This window comes from Diabrotica undecimpunctata, chromosome 6, assembly GCF_040954645.1.
Source record: "Diabrotica undecimpunctata isolate CICGRU chromosome 6, icDiaUnde3, whole genome shotgun sequence".
In the NCBI taxonomy this organism is placed as follows: domain Eukaryota; kingdom Metazoa; phylum Arthropoda; class Insecta; order Coleoptera; family Chrysomelidae; genus Diabrotica; species Diabrotica undecimpunctata.
In genome coordinates this window covers 68,349,924-68,373,487 of record NC_092808.1, presented here as the reverse complement: position 1 = coordinate 68,373,487, position 23,564 = coordinate 68,349,924, and the positions used below count along the sequence as shown (strand labels likewise).

Sequence of the window (23,564 nt, the reverse complement as noted above, 5' to 3'; positions counted from 1 at the left end):
TATATATATATATATATATATATATAAAAGGGCAAAACTGACCGACAAGGGCATAAACATAAACAGAGAAAAGCTTAGCCATCTAAGGTTTGCAGATGATATTGTACTAATAGCTGATAGGATAGATAAGGCCAAAGAACTTTTAAATCAGCTCTACCTTTCCTCGCTAGAAGGGGGATTCAAAATAAATATATCTAAAACCCAGATGATGACAAATCTTGTAGTCAGCGAAAATATATGCGTAGGAACAAGATCCATAGACCAGGTAATGGCCTATAAATACCTAGGTCATGAGATTCGCATAGGAAAAGATAACCAAACCGTTGAGCTTCTCCGTCGTATAAGACTGACTTGGGCAGCCTTCGGCAAGCTGAACCATATTTTCAAATCATCTAATATACCAATATACCTTAAAAGAAAAACGTTTAATCAGTGTATTCAATCAAGGAGGAAATACGGGAAGAACTACAGTTGTTAAGCATAAAATTGATACTGGTAATGCTAAGCCAATTCGTCAAACAGCTCGACGATTACCACAGGCGAAAAGAGAGGAAGCTGAAACGATTGTTCAGGAAATGAAGAAAGACGGGGTGATAGAACCTTCTACGAGCCCATGGGTCTCCCCGGTGGTCCTGGTTAAGAAGAAAGACGGAACGACGAGGTTCTGTGTGGATTACCGTTTGCTGAACAACGTTACCAAGAAAGATAGTTATCCTCTGCCTCGGATCGACGATACCTTGGACACATTGGCTGGAAGTAAATTATTTTCTACTTTTAATTTGAAGTCTGGATACTGGCAGGTAGAAATGGACCCAGTAGATTAAAAGAAGACAGCCTTCACCACAGGATCTGGATTGTGGCAATTCAACATTATGCCATTTGGACTCTGTAATGCTCCTGCGACATTTGAGGGGCTTGAGGAGGAGCAAGAAGTGCCAGCTATTTCAAGGTAAAGTCAATTATCTGTGTCATATAGTCAGTAAAGAAGGAGTGGCCGTGGATAAGGGAAAAATCGATTCCATTAAGGAATGGCTAGAACCAACTGACAAACATCCAGTGAGAAGTTTTCTTGGACTAAGTACTTACTACCGGAGGTTTATTAAGAAATTTGCAGATATCGCTAAGCCATTAACGCGACTTACAGAGGAAGCAAGAGATTACCGCTGGGATACAGACTGCCAAAATGCCTTTGAGACCTTAAAAAAGCATTTAATCATAGCACCAATTTTAGGGTATCCACTGCCAGAAGAAGAGTTTATTTAAGATACAGATGCAAGTAATGTGGAACAGGAACGAGTCATTGGATATTTTAGTAAAGTTATTTCAAAACCTGAGCGGAATTATTGCGTCACGAGAAGAGAACTTCTAGCAGTAGTAAAATCAGTGGAGCACTTCTATCAATACCTCTATGGAAGGAAGTTTTTAATCCGAACCGACCATGCCGCCCTTAAGTAGTTGAAGCAGTTTAAGAATCCAGAGGGTCAGATAGCCAGATGAGTCGAACGACTCCAACAATACGATTTCATGATTGAGCACCGGGCCGGAGTTAGCCACAGAAACGCTGATTCTCTTTCCAGAAGGCCATGCCCAGCAGAGTGTTCCCACTGCAACAAAACGGAGTCCAAGGAAGCAGCAGTGCTAAGAACAACGATGGTCAATGACGATTGGACGCCTACTAAGATAAGGGAAGAACAAGAGAGAGATCCAGTTATACAGAAAATTCAAAAATGGAAAGAGGAAAACCGTCGACCACCTTGGCAAGAAATATCAAACCTATGCTCAGTAGTTAAGACGTATTGGGCCCAGTGGGACTCATTTATCATGGAAGATAGCTTGCTCAAATGAGTACTGAAAAATGATGACGGTTCAGAGAAGAGAAGACAGTTGGAGATCCCAAAGAGCAGAATAGCCGAAGTACTTCGTCAGTTACACGACAGTCCATCAGGAGGTCATTTCAGAGGGCCTTTGGAGATCCATAGTGACCAAGGAAGGAACTTCGAAAGCGATCTATTCCAAGGAATATGTGATAGACTAGGCATGAATGAAACAAGAACTACAGCATATCATCCGCAATTGGATGGTATGGTAGAACGGATGAATAGGACAGTTGGCAAGTATTTGACAAAGATGGTGTCTGATCATCAGCGAGACTGGGACCAATATCTTCCGTTCTTCATAATGGCCTACAGATCTGCTGTTAATGAATCAACAGGCCAGACACCAGCCAGATTCCTATTCGGACGCGAGATGCGACTACCTTATAAGCTAGAGTTTGGGTGTCGACCTGGAGAAGATGTAGCAGGTGAAGATTATGTGATCGAATTACGAAGAAGAATGGACGACGTACACGAGTTGGTCCGTTCCCAATTTTACAACCAATGCAAATTATAAATTTACAATTAATTACATCATACAAAAATTCTGAAACAACAACTAAATAATGCGGTCCTAAAATAACACAATCCTATAAATAAAATAAAGCGCTATCTCAAGTTTATTTTTAAAGATGTTAACACTAGTTGCTGATATGGTGTCTTGATCCAAATTGTTCCAGATATTAAAGATTCTATTTGGTAAGAAGTTCACCCTGGATCTTGCAGTAGTTAATTCCCTCTTTAATTTGTAACGATGGCCTTTTAATCTTTCGTCTTGATTTAAAGTGGATATGGTGTTAAGGTTCCCAAATTATGTTTTAAAATACGGAAGGACATAATTAGGTCACCTCGAAGACGTCGCTACTTAAATGTCGTGAGATGAGCCATGGACAGTCTATCTTCATAATTAGGTCTTACACGGCCTTAGGCCAGTCTTGGGGCTTTACGTAAGTACGGTAATAATGGGTTATTTTTGCCGATAAGTAAAACAACGCATTTTTCAATGTTAAGCGAAAGTAACCATCCTGAGGACCATTCGAATATTGTATCAAGATCGTGTTGAAGAATATGTGGGTTAATAGTTGGATTCATATACAATTTCGTATCATCAGCGTAAATGGAAACAATGAGAGGAAGATCACTAGTGTAGATATAAAAAAATAGCGGTCCCAGTACTGATCCTTGTGGGACTCAACTCTTGACTGGCTTATCTATCTAGTGAATGGGTTTCCCAACACGAATCCTGAAGTATCTATCGGATAGAAAATCTTGAATCCAAATGTTTAACTTTCGCGGATACCATAGTGATCCAATTTATGATGACGACTACATCGACAGGATGCCGATTTTTTAAAGATAGTGACCAATTACTTACACAATGAAGTAAGTTTGTGATCGTTGAACGAACTTTGATAATGCTATGTTGTTAGTGAGGGATGGCATTTTTTTCGAAGAAGAAACTCAGACATAGCTTCCGAAATAATCGATTCCTTGACGATGACGGTAATAGGAACCAGGCTGATTGGACGATAATTATTGCAATCAAATTTATTTCTTTTCTTGAATATAGGAGTAACCGAAGCTAATTTCCAGGACGATAGGAGAGAACCTTAATTAAAAGAAGCATTGATTATGAGAGATATAGGGATGGCTAATTATTGCGTTGTTTATGTATGTTTCCATAAATGATGTTTATTCGCATCCAATATGAAAGATATATTATTAAGAGTTTTAGACAAACGTGGGCTCATTATTTGAGGAATGGTATCATTAGGTTCTTCTGTAAAAATCTGAAAAAAGAATAACGATAAACATTCCAAAGATTCTGTTACGATAGATAATGATGTGTCATATGACTCAAAACTGTAAACATATTTATTACTAATATCTTTTCTATTCAAGTATTCTCTAGATAATAAATATACCTGCCGGCAGAAACCTCTAGAGCCATGGGTCCCCCTACGATATAAAAAAACCTATTTACATTGATGGAACTGCTTTGGATGGAAGGTCATCGATTCATCGCCGGGATTCCGGAACTAACAGAATTTTATATTTAAAGAGGAATTTTGATGTAAAGAGAACAGTTAGTTTATAGTATATAATTATTAGTGTAATATAAATTTGTAATATTGTGCAAATAAAGACTTTAAATAAACTTAAGTGTTATAAGTGTAGAACCTTAAATAATAAATAAAAACAATAAATTAAGTTAATAATAATATAACATTGGTGTCAAAAGTGGAACAGTAAATAAATTGTGAAAATGACTACGATTTATTAGCTCACAGTGATGAATTTAAGAAGACATCTCGAGGATAGAGAATTAGCTTCTACCGGAAAAAAGGCTGAGTTAGTCCAACGACTAAAGAACGCTTTGGAGCAAGATAAATATGTTAAGTTATAAGTTAAGTACTATACGTTCAACATACTACAAAACCATGTCCCAACCATCAAATTTTGTTCATTTCATATAATAGTTCAACGAACACCTTAAGACCCTCATAATAAAAACAAATCCCACAACTTAATCATCAGTAAAGCTGACACCATAATTTTTCGTTTTACTTAATTTTAACAGAGCCAACCCACAACCATTCCATTTTCACAATTAAGGTCATTATACACCTTCAACTCATTCAACTTAAAACTTATCCTTTTATATTTCTCATGTACCTAGTGTTGCTTTATGACAGATAGGGCCTTTCTTAAGTTATAAGTTGAGTCCCATGTCCCAACCATCAAATTTTGTTCATTTCATATAATAGTTAATACAATAAAACTTCCACACCACTTATTCCGTTAACACCCAATCAGATATTTATGTTCATGAACTTATAACTTAAAAAGTTTTACATTTACCAGGTACCAAATGTTGTTTTTTGACATACAGGGCGGCCGTGAACGAAAACGATATGATAATATCGTTTTCTGTATCCTTTGCGCTATGCAAAATGTGTAAAAGATAAAATCTGCCAAAGCAGGTGGCGCCTTTGTAAGCTAACTACTGTTGTAGTGAAGTTTTGGGAGACATTCGTTGGACTTTCCGAGTTTGAATTTGTATCAGCCCAAGTGTCTGATGAGGCTGGATAGGCCGAAATGATCATAACACTTTATTGATACCGATTCGAGCACGGGAAGTTTAACGGATTTGTCCTCCTAGGCCATATATTTGGCCATTTAATTTAATAAAGCGATAGCGGCTTTCGCTAAAAGATTTTATCTTTTACACATTTCGCATAGCGCATATTATCATATCGTTTTCGTTCACGGCCGCCAAAGCAGGTGGCGCCTTTAAGCTAACTACTGTTGTAGTGAAGTTTTGGGAGACATTCGTTGGACTTTCCGAGTTTGAATTTGTATCAGCCCAAGTGTCTGATGAGGCTGGGATATGCCGAAATGATCATAACACTTTATTGATACCGATTCGAGCACGGGAAGTTTAACGAATTTGTCCTCCTAGGCCATATATTTGGCCATTTAATTTAATAAAGCGATAGCAGCATTCGCTAGAAGATTTTATCTTTTACACATTTCGCATAGCGCATATTATCATATCGTTTTCGTTCACGGCCGCCAAAGCAGGTGGCGCCTTTGTAAGCTAACTACTGTTGTAGTGAAGTTTTGGGAGACATTCGTTGGACTTTCCGAGTTTGAATTTGTATCAGCCCAAGTGTCTGATGAGGCTAGGATAGGCCGAAATGATCATAACACTTTATTGATACCGATTCGAGCACGGGAAGTTTAAAGAATTTGTCCTCCTAGGCCATATATATATATATATATATTTCTAAAGTATTCAACTAGTGAATTCAGAGGTTTAATCGGTCATTCAGGTTGGCAAATAAAAAAAGAAGTCAACTACTTCATAAGTTTATTGAAGACGTTTCGCTTTATATTTCTAAAGCTTCATCAGTTCTCTAAAATATAACAAATGACATTGAGTTTATAAGAAATACAGATGTTTAGTTCATAACTTACAACTCAATATGTAGTATGTTATCGATGTTATCAGATCTACTGTACACTTTACTCCTTATTTAAAACTAACTTAACCAAAAAAGAAAAAACAAAAAACAAAAACAAAAAACACACAAACTTTGCAGAAAATAATGTTCATATTGGTAGATATGAATATTTAAAAAATTTTAAACGAACATTTGGCTTCATTTAGATGGTTCTCCACTGAAGACCAACAAAGTTCTGATTTATTGCAATCTAAGCAAACAACTTGACGCGATACCGAAAATTTTTCGGTAACCGTTACCGTAAGATTCTCTCATCTTACGAAATAAATGATACCAATTATTCTTCAGTTAAAAGTTGGCGTATTTTCCGTTCAAAATAATAACAAAATTATCCCCTATTTCCAAGTTTCATTAAAACATAAATTAAAAATAATATATCAAATATTTCCGCCATACAAATTCCACCTGTCCAACTAATTATGCAATGTCCCCTGTAGAAGTTCATAATTGTCTCAAACCTTGGAATTTGGTGACACATGGCCCTTAAAAAAATTTTCGGTATCGCGTCAAGTTGTTTGCTTAGATTGCAATAAATCAGAACTTTGTTGGTCTTCAGTGGAGAACCATCTAAATGAAGCCAAATGTTCGTTTAAAATTTTTTATGCATCTGCTAGTGAAACCTGCGTCTCATCCGTTAGTGGTAAGCCTTTTTGACTATTTTAAGAGTTTTAATAACAAAAAATTGTTTAAAATAATTTATTATCTAGTATGTAACATCAGTTGTTTATTTAAACTGATGTCTTTAAATAATTTTATTTTATTAAGTATTCATGTAAAAATAAGTCTAGTACCATGTACTCTATAACGGCAGCGGACTGTTGGCCAGGCGACTTTTATTAAACATATCAAATTAAAGAAACAGATGTGGCAATATACTATATAATCAATTATTTCAAACAAATTGTCGTTATTAAAACTCTTAAAATAGTAAAAAAACTTATCAAGGGACCGTTTTCACCAACGGCAGACGAAGTAGTAGCACTAAACACAATAGCGGTTGCCCACTTAGTTCCACCACAGAACAAACTTCACACCGATTGCGTTCCGTTTGACGATCTAAATGTCCCGCACCAAAACAAAATTTGACTCAGCGTGGTTTTCAAATTTTAGCAGGAGTCTGTTTGAATAATTTGAGGACAGCATTTGCATATAGATAGTTTAATTAAAATTTCATTTAAAAATATAATAATGTCTAAAGATGCTTACCAGTTTTTTGTATCTATTTGGATATTTTTTATTCAGTTATTAACGACAAAAAAATAAATACTTATAACAAGATTTGTAATTCTGCAAAAAAAATAATATAATAATAAATAATTCTTGAAAATACTAGGAGACTGTGTTTTGAGGTGTTTGAGGTTCATTTATTAAATGTTCTTTTATTAAATTACTAAATATTGTAACGTTTCAATCAACCAATTGAACGTGACAATAAGCTCCGCTTGGTACTTGTCCCCCGTACTATATTATTCCAAAGCGACCTCACTAAATTATACATATTTTTAGTAACCGTTCCATCCTATATAAGCTGATACAAATTTTTATTCGCTCTCTTTTCAATCATATCACTACAATAATTCTACAATGAAACTTTAGTCACACAAATTGGTTAGTGTCTTAGCCGTATACACGGCCACTCCCGGGGAGGCAAGCAATAGTCAACCACACTACTTTGGGAAGCAAACAACAGCCAACCATACTACCTTGGGGAAACAATCAGCAACCACCCATACTACCTTAAATCCACTGATGCATCAGAATATAATTTGAAACCCATTTACCAATATGGGGACAAAAATGATTGCTATAATCTAGACCAACAACCCCCCTTAGCCCAACCAAAAACCACCGACAGCGGCTAACTTCCACAAAGATCGGAACCCTTCCTACAAGCCACATTAAGTTTAGATCAGCCCTAACAATTAATAATCTTTATTCTAAGATAAAAGATAAGACTCCCATAGATAGGCTTAGTAACATTGTCTACAACATTCCATGTCTCTCTTGCAACAATTCCTACATCGGTCAAACATCTCAATTATTGAAATCATGTATTACACTACACAAAAGTGATTCTCGACTTCACCCTGACCGTTGTGCATTAGCCAAACATGTCCATTCCACTGGTCATCTCATGGACTATACGAACACTACAATTCTCCACCGTGAGAACAATAAATCTAAAAGAGAGTTCATCGAAATGTCTTATATTTTCCTTAACGATTTCTCCATTAATGTTAAGAGTGACATTAAGAATCTAAGCGATATATACCACTTCGTACTTAAATCAGATACCAAGAACAATACAACATCACAGATAACTAATTTGACTGATATATCCATTAACAACTAACCTACCTTTATAATTAATTTTCATTAACTAAAAAAAGATAACTTTCCCTTGCTTTTCTTAGATACATCTCAATAAGATATAATAATGCATGAACAATAGAATATAATTAAATAAAGAAAATCAAAATAATATTTCCCTATACTGGGATTTAATTCCATTCGTTTTTTACCAATGAACCTTAACGACATAAAGATTCATAAGAACTACTGAATTTGTCAGCGCTTGCGTTCTGGCTAAAACAGAACCTCACTTTTAAACTTTCTAATAATCAAAAATTTAGTTATTGCCGATAATTCAAAGAATTACCTCCTTTTAAATGTAGTTACATTGGGTTTTTCGATTAACCTTGGGTATACCTTTGCGTGTTAAGTTCAAAGCTACCATACATTTCAAACCTTAAAAAAACTTTTTTTGCATATAATAACAAAAAACACCACTATGTTACTAGCAAAGTTTTTTAATATTCTAACTCTACAATTCTAAGTTACGGTAAGATCAATAATGTTTCAATAGATAATATATGGTAGCTAATTATAATTTATTCTCTTTCAGCCCTGAAGAAGCCAAATTAATTCTCTTTGGCGAAAACGTTCGGCGAAACAATTAATACTCATTAGAGTCTTTCTTGCAGATTTCCCCAATATTTAAGAGTTTACTATTTAACTTATCTGCAAAGATTAAATTTCTTTTCCTTTTCTATATATATATATATATATATATATATATATATATATATATATATATATATACTTTTCATTCTTTCTAAATCTTTTTCTAATCTTCTAACACGCAAATACCGTCTTCTCTGTGATCTTGCTTTTCTTAAATCATGTCGTGACCATCAAGTCATTCCAAAATCTTTACAAGTTAAACATCACACCAAATCTTCATCAATTTCCAAAATTCTTAGAGCCACTGGTTTTTCGCTTCTTAGAAATTCAATTCATTCCACCCGACGCAACTTAGATACAACAAATTCCCAACTTCTTAAAACCTACAATGACATCCACTCTTTCAATATCCATCCATTATTATGGGACACTTTCGATCGTCTTTCTCACCAAAAAGCCCAACACATTTCTGACAACAAAACCCAAACCCAGAAACGCAAACTGGACCAACTTATCTCTCAGCAAAATCCACCGCCCATTTCAAATCAACAACCTTCTACTGTTGTTCACAATTTCTCAGATATTCACATATCCGATTCAGCTACCAAAGCTCTGTAGGTAGCTGAAAAGGCTTCAATTTCTCTGTCACTCCTCTTTCCATTCTAACTGAGAAAATTATTTGTCAAACTGAAGAAGCTATTTCCCATCTTCCTTCCGACCAAGCCGAAGTTGCCAGACAAGATGTCGCCAGAATTCTCCGTACTTCCAAACCCCCACCTTCAAATATCAGTCTTTCAGAAAGACGTGCCCTCAAAGAACTTTACAACAACCCTGACATCGTCATCCTTCCGGCCGACAAAGGTAATGCCACCGTCATTCTTAACTACTTCGACAAAATGTCCGAACTTCTGAATTGCACAGAATACAAACATGTCCCAAATGATCCAACCACATATCTAGAAAAAACGACCAAATCCATTATAAATAAGTCTACTCTACCTCCAGACCTCAAAAAATCTCTTATACCCAGAGAAAAATCATCCCGAATTCCAAAGATATACGGCCTTCCAAAAATCCATAAGCCCAATGTTCCCCTAAGACCCATCGTCAGTGCATACAACTGTCCCACTCAGAAATTGGCAAAACATCTCGCTTCCCCAAGACACATTATCTCTTATAAAACATGCATGTCTAATACATATTTCACGTTCCAAAATCATTTCTATCGTCAAATCAAAAGTGGCCCAATGGGATCGCCCCTCTCTCCCGTAATAGCAGATATATACATGGAACATTTCGAAACAGTAGCCTTGTCCTCGTCAAATCTCAAACCCACCTGCTGGTTACGGTACGTTGATGACATTTGGTCCCATGGTAAAGACACATTAGATCTCTTCCTCTCCCACCTGAATGGAATACATCCCAGCATTCAATTCACGATGGAAGTTGAGTCTGAAGCGTCTTTGCCATTCCTTGATGTTCTTATTCGGAAAAATCCACCTCACAGTTTTTCATATTCCGTGTACCGGAAACCCACTCATACAAACCGCTACCTCAATGCCCAGTCACATCATCACCCCGCCCAACTTAATTCAGTCATCAACACTCTTATTTCCCGTTCCATAAGACTTAGCGACAACAATCACAGGTCATCCGAAATCAATTCAATAAGACAAACACTCCTACAAAACGGCTACCACAAAACCCAAATCAATAGAAGCATTCAAAAACTTCTAAACCCCATTCCATCCAAAAAAGAAACCTTGCCGCCGGATCAACCCAAAATCTTTCTACCTTTCATTAAAGGTGTCACTGACAAGATCAGTAGAACTCTTATCCCTCTTAATATCAAAACCATCTTCACCACTCACTCCAAATTGTCCAATCTCGTCAGATCCGTAAAAGACCCCAATCCCCAATGAAGACCATGGTGTCTACGAGATACCTTGTTCCAGTTGCCCACGTACATACGTAGGACAGACAAACCGACGAATCCATAACCGTATTCACGAACATTCTCTATCAGTCAAACATTCCGATACCACTTCAGCCCTAGCCCAACATCATATTCAGACAGGCCACAAAATAGATTTCGAAAAAGCAAAAAAAATCGCTCCCATCCGCTCATTCTTCTTCTTCCTATGCCGTCCCCATTACCGGAGGTTGGCGACCACATTTTTAAAAGCTTCTCGGTCTTTTGCAACGTGGAATAATTCGTCTACAGTCATGTTTGTCCAGTCTCGAATATTTCGCAGCCATGACTTCCTCTTTCTACCTATTCCCTTTTTGCCATCGACTCTACCCTGCATGATGACCTGCAGAAGACTATATTTATTATTTCTTAGTATGTGTCCAAGGTATGCAGTCTTGCGTACTTTTATCGTTCTCAACAATTTTTTGTCTCGACCCATCCTTCTCAGCACTTCCTCATTGGTGACCCTGGCAGTGCATGGAATTCTCAACATTCTCCGGTATATCCAAAGTTCAAAGGCTTCAATCTTTTTAACTATTTGCGCTTTTAGTGTCCATGTTTCTACCCCGTACAATAGTTGCGACCAGACGTAACATTCAACAAACCTCAGTCTCAGCGCAGTATTCAGATTTTTGTCACAGAACAATTGTTTGAATTTTAAGAACGCTGCCCTTGCCATTTCTATTCGTACCCGGATCTCTTGGTCTGGATCTAATTCTGTGTTGATGTAAGCTCCCAGATATTTATATTTTGTCACTCTCTCTATTTGCTGTCCACCAAGAGTTAGTTGTTCATTATTTATTGGACTCCTTGATACTATCATAAATTTGGTCTTATCTGTGTTGATGTCAAGTCCCATTTGAATGCATTCAATATTTATTGCATCTAGTAAAGTTTGAAGTTCTTCTATACTCTCAGCCATAATTACCGTGTCATCTGCAAATCTCATGGTGTTTATGATTTCTCCACCAATTCTTATTCCCTCTTTTCTTTCCCATAAGGCTTTTCTGAATATGACCTGTGAGTACACGTTGAAAAGCGTCGGAGACAAGACGCATCCTTGCCTAACCCCTCTCGCAATCAGTATATTATTTGTTTCTATATCGTTCACCTTTACTACTGCTTTCTGGTTCCAGTATATAGCCTTAATAAACTCAATGTCTTTTTTGTCTAAATTGATGTTTTTTAATTCATCTATTAACTTCATATGCTGCACTCGGTCAAAGGCCTTCCTAAAGTCTATGAAGCATACATATGCACTCTTGTTATATTCCCGACATTTCTGCAAGAGTACCGTCAACGCAAATAATGCTTCTCTTGTACCCATGCCTCCTCTGAAGCCAAACTGAGTTTCATCTATCTGCTCCTCACATTTCTTATAAATTCGGTTTTGAACAATTTTCAAGAGAATCTTTAAAGGGTGGCACATTAGGCTTATCAATCTATAGTCATTACATGATTTGGGATTGTTGTTTTTTGGTAGAGGTAAAAATATCGATTTAAGACATTCTTCCGGGATGTTGCCCTCTACATATATGTGGTTGAGAATTCGGGTGAGTCTCTTTATATTACCGTCATCTAAGGCTTTTAACAGTTCAACTGGAATTTGATCAGGACCCGGTGCTTTTCCTTGTTTGCATCTGTAGGCATTCTTTACTTCTGAGGGTAAAATTTGTAGGTATTGTTTTTCTTCACCTATCTTGTTCATTTTCTCTCTCGTCATGGAACAGATGGATTATATATTGTTTCCATACTTCCTTTATTTTGCTCTCTTCAGTAAGTATTTCTTCATTATTATCTCTTGTTATGAGTGTTCTTCTTTGTCTGGTGTTGCCTGTAAGTTCTTTCATTTTTTTTTGTAAGTTTGAGGTGTCATGTTTGTTGCTGAGTTCTTCCAATTCCTGGCATTCTTTGTTCATCCATTCCTCCTTAGCCTTTCTGATTTCATATTTGATTTTATTCTTGATAGTTTTATATTTATTTTCATCTTTATTTTTGTATTTTCTTTTTTCATTTATTAGCTCAACTATTTCCGATGTCATCCAGTCTTTTTAGTGGTTTCTCTTCTTCGCCTAGGACCTCCTTTCCCGCTTTTAGTATGGCTTTTTTCATATCTGCCCATTCAACGCTTCCTTCAGTTAATTTATTTATCTCTGCGTTTAGTTGCTATTGGCAGTTGTCGTCTTTTAGGTTTTTGATGTTAATTTTGGTGGTTTTAACTTTTTTCTCCGGTTTCCTGAGTTTAATGTTGACGTTTGCTAGTAATAGATTATGATCCGTATCTGCATCTGCGCTTGGATAGGTTTTTGCACTTTGTACTCCATTACGAAACCTTTTGTTAATCGTTATAAAATCTATTTGGTTTCTGATTATATTGTTGGTGTTATCTTTTGGAGAAGTCCACGTGTATAATCTTCGTAAGGGTAGGTCGTAGTATGTATTTATTATGACTAATTCTTTCTCCTGACAGTACTGGACTAGTCTGTCTCCTCTTTCGTTTCTTTTACCTAACTCAAAATTTCCTACTATATTTCCAGTTTTTCCTCGATCGACTTTAGCATTAAAGTCGCCCATAATTATTTTTACCTCCTACTTCTTTATGTTTTTTGTTTAACAGTTCTAAGTCCGCGTAGAATTTTTCGACCTCAGCATCATTGCTATCAGATGTTGGAGCATACACTTGGATTAGATTTATGTTTAGAGGTTTGGCTTTCAGCTGAAGTAGCATCATTGCTATCAGATGTTGGAGCATACACTTGAATTAGATTTATGTTTAGAGATTTGGCTTTCAGCTGAAGTAGCATCATACGTTCGTTAAAGGGAATGAAATTGGTCACAAACTCTTTTAAGTTATTGTTGATAATAATACCAACACCACGGCTGTGTTCTCCAGTGCTTTTGCCTGAGTAGAAAATAGTATTATTATCCTTGGTGTAGTTTCCAGACTTTGGCCATCGGACTTCTGAAAGGCCCAATACTTGTATGTCTAATCTCTCCATTTCTAGCATGACTGTTGTTAATTTTCCTGCTTCATAAAGTGTTCTTATATTCCACGTTGCTATACGTTTTAAATCGCTTACACTAAATTTGTTTCTCCACCCGGGGATTCTTCGCACCCCTGTCCCATTAAAGGGACGCCGGGCACTCGGGGCCACTGTTTGATTTACGTCCATTTGTGGTTGTTCTTGAGAATCCTTAGGGATCTTTAATGCAGTGGTTTCTCCTTGCCTTCTGCATCCTTATGCCGTTGATCTTGGTTCATCCGCCTTTGAGATCGATTTCTCAATCTCAGGACAAAAGAGTGCCCTTCCACTTACCAACTCATCCGCCCGAAGCCGTTGGTCAGTAAGTGGTGGTTTGCTTATACCGGCAAACATTCGGTGATTTCGCAGTGTCACAACCGGTTAAATCATAATTACCGCCTGTGATTATTCAGTATCAGACCGGTAAAGAGATTTTCTCTACCGCTCCGATCCTGTAATGACATAGCAGCTGCCCTATGCCATGCTCTGTTGATCCGCGGGTGTTTATTTGGCAGAGCCTTATTCACACCTGCCCCACATATCTGTAGGACGTTCCCTATCAGCCATTGGGACGCGCCGTGTTGAGGTTGAGAACTAGCCCCCTCCGAGTGTGTTTTCCAAGAAGTACTGAAGAGCCCCTACTCAATTCAGAACTCCTCCTTCTTGGAAACTACACCGGCACTCCGCTCATTAAAAGCGAGAATCATTCGTGAAGCTATCGAAATCGAAAAATGGCCTAACAGCTTGAACACGCGCGATGACGCGAAACGATTGCCGGCAACATGGCGACCCCTGCTTCAGCGACCTCCCACCCACACCGCTCAGGCCACGTCAGTTCAGACCACGTCAGCGCATACCGTTCCCGCGCATACAGCGAGTATAAAAGCAGCCACACAGGGTAAGACCGGTTGTCACTCGACACTGAGGAGTAGGCAGATTGAGACCTCAGTGCCGAGAGACAGTTCTTGCAATATAGAACACGATACTGGTACGTCTCGAGTGAGGGGAGTAGGCAGATTGAGACCCGAACTCGAACCGAACCGTATCACTCTTGATAATGGCTCCAAAATGGGTGCCGAAACGTCGAGTTTTAAATTCTCAACGCGGTTATTCCCGTGAAGTCAGTAATTTTCATATATATATATATATATATATATATATATATATATATATATATATATATATATATATATATATATATATATTTATATATATTTATATATATATATATATATATATATATATATATATTTATATATATATATATATATATATATATATATATATATATATATATATATATATATATATATATATATATATATAACTAAACTTGGAACACTCGGTATATCGATTTTTAAAAAAGATTAAAAAAGATTTATTTAAACAATTTTTACAAAGACAAGTTTCATTGAAGAGAACAGATTCTAAACTAAATTATAAAATTAATATTTACATGCATAACAACACAGAATGATAAAAATGTAATTCTAGCTAACCGGAGATATGTTGAAACAGTAGACGCGGCTTGGGCAATGTCCTACAACTATTTGCATACACTGCTGGTTATTCACTATAACTCCTTTCCCCTTAAAATGAAGCTCCTTCAGGAAGTTGAATTTTGTTTTCTTTTTGTTTTGATGTTCTTGTTGCTTTCCTCTGTTGTTTTCTTTTGTAAATAAAATATAATAAAGATAGGATAATACCAACTATTTGCATACACTGCTGGTTATTCACTATAACTTTATATATATATATATATATATATATATATATATATATATATATATATATATATATTTAAATATACATATATATATATATATATATATATATATATATATATATATATATATATATATATAGGTTGCATTGCTCCTGTAGTGATCCTTTCCCAAGTTAATATGCTCCTTTTCTAACTTGGCTGCACCGTACTGAAGACGACCAATAGTCAGAAATACGTATATACGGTTGCCTTCCATCGATATACCATTTTTGGTTTTCTGTTTTGCGAGACATGCCATTACTTTTTACTTATATATATATATATATATATATATATATATATATATATATATATATATATATATATATATATATATATATATATATATATATATGTATACATATATATACAGTAGACTCCCTCTATAACGAGAACTGAAATGGCAGACTAATTACCTCGTTATAAGCGGATCTCGTTATATCCAACAACAATAGTACTGTGCATACATATGAATATGTAGTTTTCTAAAACATTAACTTTCTATAGTAAAGCCATTCGGAGCAATATAAGATCCTAATAAATATTGTTTGAATGGCGTTTTTAAAACAAAGTTGTTTACTTTTATTGTCAATGAAATACATTAAAACAAAAAAGAGTTGTTTACTTTTACTGTAAATGATATACGTTAAAACAAAAAGTCTGTATTCTGTAAATATGTATAATGTATAAAGCGTATAAAGTTATTTTGTCATTTTTGACTGCTTTAAATTGTCCAGTATCCTATCTATCATATTTTCTAAAGATGTGAAACAGTGTTATGCTTCTTCATTTGCGTTTTGTCATTGGATAAAGTTTCTGACAACCTTTAAAACACTTTCCACATCTTGTCTATTAGGACCCATATTATTAGGTGTGAATGGTCAACCCAATACAATGACACTTGTGAATCATAAATTTTACATTTCCGACTAAGAATCATAAATTGTAAGAAGTTTATTGCGGGCGGCCCGCAGTTAAAAAGGGTATTTATTTATAGCTACGGCCGGGCCAAAACGTAAAAAACACGTTTTTCAATCTTTTTTTCTCTCGTTATAAGCAAATTTACCTCGCTATAGAGGGTTACAGTTCAATACAAATTTCAAGGGACATCTAATGTACCTCGTTATAAGCGAAACCTCGTAATAACCGTGTACGTTATAGAGGGAGTATACTATATATATATATATATATATATATATATATATATATATATATATATATATATATATATATCATCATCATCATCATGTGCAGCTTTATCAACCGTTTCCAATTACGGTGCAGCCTCCCTTATTTCAATATTATTCTATGTTCTTATTATTATTCGACGTTGTCTTAGTTATATGTTGTTCTAATAATTTGCGCTCATTTGCGCCCATATTTTTCTATCTCTTGTGCTATTCGAGACCACGTTGTTCCTGTTAATTTTCTAATATCATAATCCCATCTGAGATTTGGGCGCCTCTTTGGTCTCTTAGCGTTCCTGGGGTACCACATAGTTGTTCTAGTGGTCCATCTGTTATCTGTTCTTCTTGCCATATGTCCTGCCCATTGCCATTTCAGGGATTTTATTCTTTGGATTACATCAGTCACCTGGGTTTGCCTCCGTATCCATTCAATTCTTTTACGATCCCTCTTTGTTATCCCTAGCATACATCTTTCCATTGCTCTTTGAGTTACTTGGAGTTTCGACGTTATTTCTCTCTTTAATATCCAAGTTTCACATCCATATGTCAAGACGGGTAATATGCATTGATCAAATACTCTCTTCTTGAGGTATAGTGGCATTTTGGACTTGAAGACTATGGAATTTCGTCCGAATGCTGACCACGCTTGTTTTATTCGTCTGTTGATTTCCGGAAGTAGTGATCCCGATTTATGTATGAGCTGTCCCAGGTATATGTATTCATCTACTACTTCTAGCGAGGTTTCATTAATTTTTATTTCCACGTTGGCGATCAGATCATTGCACATTATTTTAGTCTTTGCTAGGTTCATTTTTAGGCCTACCTCATTGCTGGCTGTATTAAGGTCATTAATTTGCAGTTGTAATTCTTCAGGACTTCTAGCAATTAGAATGATGTCATCAGCGAATCTAAGATGGTTTAGGTATTCTCCATCTATACATAGACCTTGGTTGTTCCAGTCTAATTTCCGGAAGATATTTTCTAAGGTTGCAGTGAAGAGCTTAGGGGATATGGTGTCTCCTTGTCGGACTCCTTTCTGAGTGGGAAATTCTGGGGTATTTTCATATATGCTTACTCTAGCTGTGGCCTCTTTGTATATATTTGCTAGCGTTTCGACATATGGTTTATCTACTCCTTGGTCGACAAGAGCTTCTATGACTGCTCTTGGGTATACGGAGTCAAATGCTTTCTCGAAGTCTATGAATGCTAGCGCCAGTGGTAGATCATATTCTTTTGTTCTGCTCATTACTTCCCTTAATGTTTGAATATGATCCATTGTGCTGAATCCACTTCTAAAGCCTGCTTGCTCTCGGGGTTGTGCAGCGTCAAGTGTGTTCTGTATTCTGTTGTTAATGATTTTGGTGAATACCTTGTATATCACAGGTAGCAAGCTAATCGGTCTATAATTTCTAATGTCTTCCTTGCTACCTTTCTTGTGAATAAGGATTATGTTGGCTGAATTCCACTTTTTTGGAATATGTCTCGATTTTAGGCAGTCTGTGTATATTTTTGCTAGGATTTTCCAAGTTGTTTTACCAGCAATCTTTAGAAGTTCGGCTGTAACAGCGTCATTACCGGCTGCCTTGCCGTTCTTCATGCTCTTAAGAGCTGCCTCTACCTCATCCACGAGAACATCTGGTACATCTTCTTGAACCGCAATTTCTTCTTCGCCTATTTCTTGTGCTTCCGGAGCTTTATATAGACCCTCATAGAATTCGGTTACATGTTTTATTATTTCATCCCTAATTAATAAGAAATGGAAGGATAGGATAGTCGACATAGCAAGCACCTCAGACAGAGTAGCTAGTCTAAGTCTAAGACTATCCAGAAGATACACCATCCAAATTGTGCAAGTATATGCACCAACCATATCCCACTCCAATGAGGAAATAGAGGAATTCTACAATGAAATAACTGAGGTGCTTAACAAGAACAAAAGCCAATTTAAGTATCTAGTCGGGGACTTTAATGCCAAAGTGGGTAAACAATCAAATCAAGAACAATGTGTCAGCAACTTTGGCATTGGAGAAAGAAATGAAAGGGGAGAGAGACTGGTTCAATACGCAAATTACCAGAACCTCTCAATCGCCAATACCTATTTTAAGAAGAACCTCAATAGGAAATGGACATGGTTAGCTCCCAATGCAACTACCAAGAACGAAATAGATTTCATCCTAACTAATAAGCTGAAAACCATAAAGGATGTAAGTGTGCTCAACAAATTCCGAACAGGTAGCGATCACAGACTAATTAGATCTCGGGTCGTTCTAAACACTAAACTAGAAAGAATGAAATTACTCCAGAAACCAACTGCAGGGGTAAATATCACTAACCTAAGCAACAACTCGGAACGCTATCAAAATTTAATTCAAGAAAAATTACAAGACCCAACGAATAGCACACACTTAATGGAAACAATCTTAAATTGCGCCAAAGAAGTTGGAGGATCACAAGCACACAACAGCAATAGAAAACTTTCAGATGAAACAACAGCTCTCCTGAAACAACGAAGAGAAATGAAAATTAACTCCAATATTAATAGAATTGAATATACCGAACTGTGCAAAGTAATACGGAAAAAAATCGCAGAAGATATAAAAACCTACAATGAACGACTTGTACAAAATACAATCGAAAACCGTAAGAGCTATAGGAAAACCAAGAGGAAGTTGGCAATCGGTAGAAAGCAAATAATAGCATTGGGAAACAACAACGGAAGGATCACAAATATATATATATATATATATATATATATATATATATATATATATATATATATATATATATATATATATATATATAAATTAAGGATCACTCAAAGTACTCAAAGAGTGGTGGGTTTTACGGTCAAAAGGTGGGGAAAAAGACAAAGAAGATGGCTACTTCATCTATTTATTTGAAGACGTTTCGCTCTCTAATCAGAAAGCATCATCAGTTCATCTAAAAAGAATAATATGAAAAACCAAACATCCATAAAGAGGTCAATACAAACGTGTTACCTCAAAAAGACATGTAGCAGTCAATGGTATAATCTGTAAAGAAGCTTAAGATATTAGACATTAATAGTTAAGTTGTATAAATAATTAATTAAAACTACATACAGTTTACAATTAAACTCAAACTTAGAACAGCAAAAGACCATGTGATTATTATACATGTAATTTAAAAAAATATGTTAAAAAAACTTATGTAAAAAATAAGGATTTGCCGAGAACTAACAAGATCATAAGATCACACTTCCAACAGTGTAATATTAATTCAATTTAATTTTAACTTTAGGTAACATTATTAAAGTGATTATAAAAGTTTGCTATAGTAATCTTATAAAAGGTGTAATGAAGTTACCACAAAATGCTTCCACGCTTTCCGGAGACACTCGGCAAATTGGAGCCCATTTTAAAGCCACTGAACTATCACGTGAAGAGACAGTGTACTTGAAGTCAAATCATGACAAACGAAAAGGCGAGTTACCAACCGCTAATGCAATAAAGCGGTAAGTTTAAAGACATGATATAGTAGGTGAAAACCTTGTCTGTACGAACCATTAAATGAAATAAACAGATGCTTAGAAACACCATATTACTTTCAGGGAATGGCTAAAAAAAAAAAGAACAAACAAGTGAAGTCGATCGTTCCATATCATAATATAAGTGACTAAGTTCTAGCTGGTTAGCCAGCCACAGGTGCCGATTTAATTCAACTTCCAACAGTCCAAGGTTCATAATCTCTTGGAACTGAGAAATTAATAAGAATTATATGAATCAAATTAATTTAATTTACATTTTATGAAACTATTTCCTCAAAAATTATTTTATATATTTTATAACATTGATAAATGAATCAATAAAATATGAGTTGAATCGCAATCTTTATATAAGTTTATATAAGTTAAGTAAGAAAATGATATTTAAATTTAATTAAATAGTGAAAATATATATATAAAAACACACCGTAGGTTTTTAGGTTATAAAAAAAATAACCTTGCTGATTATCTTAAATAATATACCAAAATTTTTATTTCATTTGTTATTTATTACAATCGCATCTGAGTAAGAATACTAAATATTTCGGAAAAACTTTTTAACTTACCGTCTTTTTTAACCTTGATATCGGCGACATATTGAGTCCTGCAATTATGGCCATTAGGCTGTTAAAGTTTCCGATATTGAAGCACTCTCTTCCAGTTTCTATCCAATACTCCACAACTCGAACTCTCATTTTCTTTTTTTGATACTGAAGAGAAAATATTGGTATTAAAGTTAGGAAATGTGTTTAAAAATTGAAATTAATGGAATATATTCCAGAGTAGTCCAATATAAACATATATTTTTTACATGATAACAAGGCTGCTGGTGTGAGCACATATTCATGAATGTTAGGGAAAATTGTCCTTTACTCACAATCCGTGTTAAGTTGTATTTATTAAGACAAAGATTGGGCGACCGTTTTCACTATTTACAAGTTATACAGCATCATCAGGAACTCAAGAAACTAAAGGCTGAAATAGATGGTATATGTAAGCCAAAGTATATACAACCAAAAATCATTTAAAGTGTTACTAAGAATATATAGGGCTTAGTTAATAGGCAGTTATATAAAAATATAAAAGATGGTCAGCAATATAAGATATCAATTGACATAAAATTGGTATCAAAGTCTAACAATAGTATAAAATTTATACAAAAGTAGTCAACTATATAACGTGAAATGTGTTTCAAAAGTACCAGCTTCAGTCTGATGTTAACTGGTGTATTCGTTACATAGTTATTTTATATGCAATACAAAAAATATAATGATACTTACACAAACACAAAGACTACTGGAAACAACAGAAATGAAAGTCTTACAAAAAATAACAAACCAAACTCTAAGAGACAGAGTAAGAAGTGAGGAAATACGAGCGAGATGTGGTATAGAGGAAATAAACGCGTGGACCAAAAGAAGAAAAGTGGAATGGAATCAACACATCGAAAGAATGACAGAAAATAGAATAGTACGAATAGCAAGAGACAAAACGCCAAATGGAAGAAGATCATTGGGACGACCGAGGAAAAGATGGTCAGACAACGTCAATTGAGGCTAAAAACAGAAGTAAAACAGGCATTAAGTCTATTTATAAAGTAGGAAGAAGAAGAAGAAAGATAATGATACTTACATTAAAGTACAAGGAATTATCTCAGTTTATCATTAGTTAGATATAATACTTATATTAATTACGAAGCATCCCATACGTTCAGGCTACTTGGACTGAGCCACTGTAATTTAAATTTATATAACAATAAAACACTGAAAACTTTTTTTCAAAACTTCCATAAAATTTATTATATCTTATCACTACAGCTTTTCGGCAGAGTGCCTTTCTCAAGGATACTATAATAAATTTTGTGGAAGTTTTGAAAACAAAGTTTTCAGTGTTTTATTGTTATATAAAATGAATTTCCATGTAGTAACATTCGAATCCATCACAAATTTAAATTTAGTAAATATAATAAACAATTACTTGATCAAGATAATAAGTGCGATTCGCCTAAAATTATATATATATATATATATATATATATATATATATATATATATATATATATATATATATATATATATATATATATATATTATTGTGATATTTAAAGTCTTGGTGCGCCAAGCAATAATTAGCTAATTAATTTTTTTGATTAATTAAAATTATTTAAATGATATGATTATGACTCTATCACAATTTTTAATTCTTTTATCTCAGGGTTAAATTCGTGCTTCAATATCTATGCTATTACATGTGAAAGGTAAGGTCCAGAGAATACCGGAATAATAAAAAACACATATGATCTAACACTATATATTGAAATAAAAATAATGAAATAATTCACACTCAAAAGTTTTCAATAAACAAATCTCATATAAGGATTCTCAAAATTTTGTTCTCCGTACGCGAACAATCAAAATTAGTGGTACAAACAATATTCATTGAAAACTCCAAATCCCAAACTATTCTAACTCTCCTAATCAAAATATTTATATCCTTTCTAAATTACGTGTAAAAATTGTGTTATCAATAAAAGAAAAAAAACTGCAGAAAACAAAAATATCTCTCTCTGATGATGAGTGGTCCAAATCCTTGTTCCTTGTAGACTGTATTATCTCCTCTCAACCGCTCCCTATGTAATCAGCAATCTTACAACAGATTGTTGCAAGTATATCGTCCTTAATGATCTCCTTCAAAAGCACAAATCATTCAAATTATGATAGCCTTTCTCCTCTCGATAAACTGAATCTCTCGTTGGCCCGAGTGAAAAATGACTCTTGGAATATCTTCTCTTTACGATAAACTGAATCTCTCGTTGGCCTGAACAGTGACTCTTGGAATATAAGTAGAAAAATATGACTTACAATATTTTGCTGCTTCAGCTTCTGTCAGATACACTAACTCCACAAAAACTCACTAACATTCAACACTACTGCTTGCTACATCTCGGGAACAGCCAGAGAACAATCACTGTTCGTCTTACAGACTTGGAAACCAACTGATTCTCCTTTCTCTCTCCTCAATCTCGCTAAACTCTTTCCTACATACTTATCCCACCTTTTTCAATCTCCGCCAATCAAAACTCGTCACAATTCCCCCATTTTTTCATTTCGATAACAAACAAATTTTTACCTATAATTATAAATTTCCCAAAACTTATTTACAAATAATATTTTTCTATAATTCTTAAAAACTAACAAAAACCTCTTTCTATAATCCCTTCTATTGTCT

The 23,564-nt window shown here is 35.0% G+C and overlaps 1 protein-coding gene across 5 annotated transcripts in view; it reads right to left on the bottom strand.

Annotated features, from left to right (window-relative positions):
* The window catches only part of LOC140443479 (ras-GEF domain-containing family member 1B-like), a 1,395,894-nt gene that overhangs the window by 102,559 nt on the left and 1,269,771 nt on the right, over window positions 1-23,564 (bottom strand). For all 5 annotated transcript variants that reach the window (XM_072534788.1, XM_072534789.1, XM_072534785.1 and 2 more), the window contains one exon: window positions 20,903-21,046. In XM_072534788.1, coding sequence (XP_072390889.1) covers window positions 20,903-21,046 — 144 coding nt within the window. The remainder of the gene's footprint in view (window positions 1-20,902; window positions 21,047-23,564) is intronic.